We start from the raw sequence: 4,628 nt of genomic DNA on the forward strand, positions 1-4,628 counted from the left end.
GGTTGTCCCTTTTGCGTCTGCTTGGGATGTGATGTTGGTGCCGATGCATGGGCACGGGGTGCGGGGGCGATGGCAGAGTCGTTGTTTCTGCTAAAAATGTTGCCGTTAGGGTTGGCGCCATCAGGTCTGGTGCGTTCAGCACAGCTTTCAATTTTCAGTCGACCGGCTAAGAGGAACACGTCTGTTCTGGGTAAGTGTCTTCATGCGAATGGGAATCGGGGATCGAACGGCAGGTTGCCAGGAGCGGGCAGGCAGGCGAGCGAGCGAACGAGCGAGCAGGAGAGGCAGCGAGACAGCAAGGAAGCGGGACAGCAAGGCAGCGAGACAGCAAGGCAGCGAGACATCGAGGCAGCAAGGCAGCGAGACAGCAAGGCAGCAAGACAGCAAGGCAGCGAGACAGCTAGGCAGCAGGACATCGAGACTCTCCACTCCAGTTCCAACTCCGTTTCCGACTCCAGATTCAGACTCCGACTCCAACTCAATGGCCGCTCACTCACTCGCCCAGGTGGCCGACTCCAATTGGGAACGTGAATGCGCTCAATCTCCAATTCCCAGACCAGAAATTTATTTATTGATATATATTACATTAGAGATGGATAAACGTTACAAATGTTGGTGCATTTTTGATGATATATGTTAGTGGGTATTTTGTGGTTATGATTAAGTCTTAAGCCTATAAAACAAATGTTTTGAATTTGATTCGATTTGATTGTGTGTAAGGTACATTGTGTGATTAGTGAGAATAATTATAAAATAATTTGTTGTAATTGTATTAAATACTAGGTATTGGATGTTACATGGTATACATTAGTTGTGGTTTGATAAGAGTGGATGTAATATACAATTGGGGCTTGTGCGGCGTCAGTAAATAATTTTTACCATAAGCCAGCAGGTAATTGACAGGAGTTATGCTGTTTATGCGTTGATGAGTATGAGAGAGAAAATCTTTTGTTTTGGATTGAAACATTTTGGAGGGATCATGTGTATTCTTTGCACTTTTAGAAATTATGTTTTGAAAGTCTAGACGATAAAAGATAGGGTGGCACGCTCACAATGTGCATGGGCAAGCTTTTGCGCATGTGTGTGAGTGTCTGTGATTTTGTTGGTATTTTGTTATGACAGTGCGTGTGCTTGCGCTCGTGCGTATATCTGACAACAAATACATACCAGCAAGTTTGTGCGCTTGCAAGTACATATATATGTATGTGTGAATATATAATTGCGACGAGTGTGCAGCGATAGATAAATTGCCACCGTGTGATAGGATTACATGGCGACTTGTTATGATATGGACACTATAATTGGCAGCAGCGATAATGTTACATCATCGAGGCGTGCCATTTGATCGTCAAGTGAGATTCTATATAACATTGGGGCAGGTAATTGAAAAAGTTCATCAAATATTTTGTTATTAAATTTAGGACTGGATCCCTCGAAAATATTTCAATGGAGAAAGTTACTATATATACATGTGTGCAATTGCAATCGTAAGACTGCTGAGCTGGTGCCATTCTCTCACACTCGAAAAGGCAGTTTCCTTGGTAGAAAACATTGGCATTAGCTGAGCAATTCGGGAACCTAAGTGGCTCTTGTATTACAATCTGCCACATATAGAAGTATTAAGGAGAGTATTTAAATTATATGTAATTAATGCACATATATATACATACATGTATGTACATATATGCGCATACATGCATGTATATACATACATGCACGCACATACATACATATATATGAGTAGTGAATGAATCTTATTGATTATAGATGAAGCGGTTTTTGATGTTGTTGCTGGGGCTGTTATTCGGCGGCGTCTGCTGGTGTTGCTAAACGGCTGCTAATGAAGATAGTTGCCAGCTTCGTGCAGCAGCACTTTGTTGTTGATGTTGATGTTGATTGTTGTTTTTGCAGCCGCTGGTTGACATGTTTTGCTGGTGACGGTAGCGAGGATGATGATGGTGAAGTTCAATCAGCTGGGCTATACTTGGGCTGAGTGCGTTGTCTTTGTGGTTGCGCGTGCGTGTAAGTGTATGATAGTAGCGGCGTTATGCGTCTGTGTGCGCACTGGAGGGGATGCAAATAGGCGGCAATGGGATGGGCCGGCGGCAGGCGGGCTGGCGCGTCTGTGTGCGAGTATATAATTCTGTGATGGTGAGGCAACGTTTGCTGGGCATTGGTTATGTGAGTGTGTGCCAGCATACGGAAGTGTGTGCTGGATATTTATTTGGGCACGCGTTTGAGTGTGAGCGAGTGCGTGCATCTGATGTTGGGCCCAATTGCGAAGGATGACAATAAGCGATGCAGGCAAACACACATACGCATAGGTGTTTTATATCAGTGAAAGTTGTAGAAAGGTAAGTAAGTAAAGGTAGGTTTGAAAGATGTTTATGAAAGAGGTAAGTTGGAGTTTCTTTTCTTTTCAGTTAGTTGATAGGTTATTTGTTCAGAGCCTTAGATGGAGCTGGATGAGGGTGAAGCAGCTATTTGAGTGGAGTCGTCTCCATGTCGGAAAATTCCTTGCATTTTCTGCTGCACATCACTCATGTAGCGAGTCAACTTGTCTAGTTGTTCTTGTTGCCTTTGGGCAAGCTTAACCAATAGTTGGGTGGTTGAGTTATGCTCAGTGGAAGGAAGAATAGGGGTTTGATGATGTTGTTGTTGTGGTGGCTGTTGCTGAAACTCAGCATCGATTTGCATTGGCGTAGGCTCGTGCTGGTTCAAGTGGTGAGCAGAGGCAGCATTATGTCGTGTGGACGTAAGTGTATCTAGGTGTTGGCGCTGCATAAGAACAGTTTGATCACGATTGATCATCGAACCAAACTGTTCAATTTGACGCTGCTGTTGCTGTTGTTGGATGTTTTGAGTTTTGGGCCATCTTAGGCGCGGGTCCAAATTTGCGGAAGTTCTTGATATATTTCTCGTTGCAGCTGCTGTTGATGTTGTTGTTACTGCTGCTATTGAGGATGAAAGATTGGCGCTTGGTGCCGGTTTGATAGAGTTATGAACAGGAATGGTGTCAGAATTAACATTGTTAATTGGGATATTGTTGTAATTATTAATGATGGGAATATTTGCGGCTTTGATAACATTTGATCGTTGCCTTTGCGCAAGCGCACGTTCCATTTGTGCTCGCTTGTGTTGTTTTGATTTTTGCTTGCGCGCTTCGGCTTTTTGTTTTTTATTTGTTGGCTTGGGCAAAGACAGCAATGTCGGCAGCTGTTGTTGCAATGGCAATTGCAATTGCAGTGGCATATGAGTCTGTTGACGTTGCTGCGAGCGTATTTGTCGCCTTTGCTGCCGCTGAATATTCGGATTGCTTTGCCTCGGTAGCAGTTGCTGCCTTGACTGAACGTTCCGAATGTTTGTATTTGATATTAGTTTTGATTTCAGCAAGTCAAGATATAAGGGGCAGCCCTTATAATTGGCCGTGTGTGATTGGGAGCAGTTGGCACAGTTTGCCGGTAAATTGATAGGCTTAGTACATTGTTGCGATAAATGCTCCTGGCCGCATTTCACGCAGCGCGGATTGTGACGACAGTAGCGCGCCGTGTGATTGTATCGTTGGCAGCGGTGGCATTGAGGCAGTTTCCTGTCGTCGGTTTTTGGCCATTCAAAACGGACTAAGAATTTGCATAATTCTTGGACGTTTAAATTGTTGTTGGATTCTTTATTTAATTATGAGCTAATTCAATGAAGAATAGATTCGGGCAGTGATGACCGGGATTACTGCGATTCCGATATGATTCGTAGGATGCCAGGGCCACCCAATTTTAGGCCGTAGTCGACTATGGGTGGATTGTGCCCGTTTAATTTGGCCACTAACGAATCAATGCCATTCCAATTGGATTCATTATGTTGAACGCATATTTGTGGGGGCTTGAACTGTTTTGGAACAGGATTAAAGTTTGTATGTTGCTCGTGTTGTTGTTGGATGGGGGCAGAAAGGAAGTTAGTCACAATATTGGGGGGAGCGTTGGTGACAGCATTGTAAAAGGGGATTGTTGTTGAAGCAGCCGGAATTGAAGCTGTTTTTGGGGTAGCTGCTATTGCTGCTGTTTGAGCCGTCGGTGCGTTGTGAGTTGAGGTTGTTGTTGTGGGAGCTAACATTGGTGAGAATGGTGGACATGCTGTCAGAGCTGATTGTACAGCAGAAGCGAGGCTATTGATCATAGCGTTCGCTTGTCGCTGTTTAGGCGGCGATTACGATTTTGGTTGTAGCTGATGGTCGGACGCATCTAGATCGGATTCGGATAGAAGACTGAATCGATTTGATGCTAGTCGTGCATTGCTAGATGTATATTGTTGCGTCAGACGGGATTTGGCTGAGATTTTTCGGTTTAGGATGCGTGCAGTCTTCCGCCGAGTCTGACTAACAGCTTTAGTTGATATGAGTTGTTGCTTATGGAACAGCTTTTCGCCAGATATGGGCAAATTGCTATTGTTGCATTCATCGTTGTTGCTGCTGGTGGGGCTGCTGCTGGTTCCGCTGCGAATAATTGTGATTTGTGCCAAGGGAGCAGCATTATTGTGAACCAGTGCGGCTGCGTATGATGGGAACGATGGAGTTTCTGTTGTTGTTATTGTTGTTGCTGTTGTTAAAAAAGGGCTGTAGCAGGTGGAGCTGGTGT

At 44.5% G+C, this 4,628-nt stretch overlaps 1 protein-coding gene across 1 annotated transcript; it reads right to left on the reverse strand.

Annotated features, from left to right (window-relative positions):
* Positions 1-2,451: 2,451 nt before the first annotated feature.
* On the reverse strand, positions 2,452-4,126 carry LOC138911670 (TPR-containing protein DDB_G0280363-like). The gene is made up of 2 exons (XM_070211047.1): positions 3,982-4,126; positions 2,452-2,954 (listed from the first exon to the last, which is right to left on the reverse strand). The coding sequence occupies exons 1-2, from the start codon at positions 4,124-4,126 to the stop codon at positions 2,452-2,454; spliced, it is 648 nt and encodes a 215-aa protein (XP_070067148.1).
* Between the last annotated feature and the right edge of the window lie 502 nt (positions 4,127-4,628).

Source organism: Drosophila virilis, unplaced genomic scaffold, assembly GCF_030788295.1.
Source record: "Drosophila virilis strain 15010-1051.87 unplaced genomic scaffold, Dvir_AGI_RSII-ME tig00001890, whole genome shotgun sequence".
Lineage (NCBI taxonomy): Eukaryota > Metazoa > Arthropoda > Insecta > Diptera > Drosophilidae > Drosophila > Drosophila virilis.

What these genes read in the sequence shown, in the direction of transcription:
- LOC138911670 (XM_070211047.1), bottom strand. Translation starts at nt 4,126, where the DNA reads ATGTCCACCATTCTCACCAATGTTAGCTCCCACAACAACAACCTCAAC. An exon ending in CAATCCCCTTTTACAATGCT is followed by an intron (nt 2,955 to 3,981) that starts GTCACCAACGCT and finishes CATCCTCAATAG; the next exon opens with CAGCAGTAACAACAACATCA.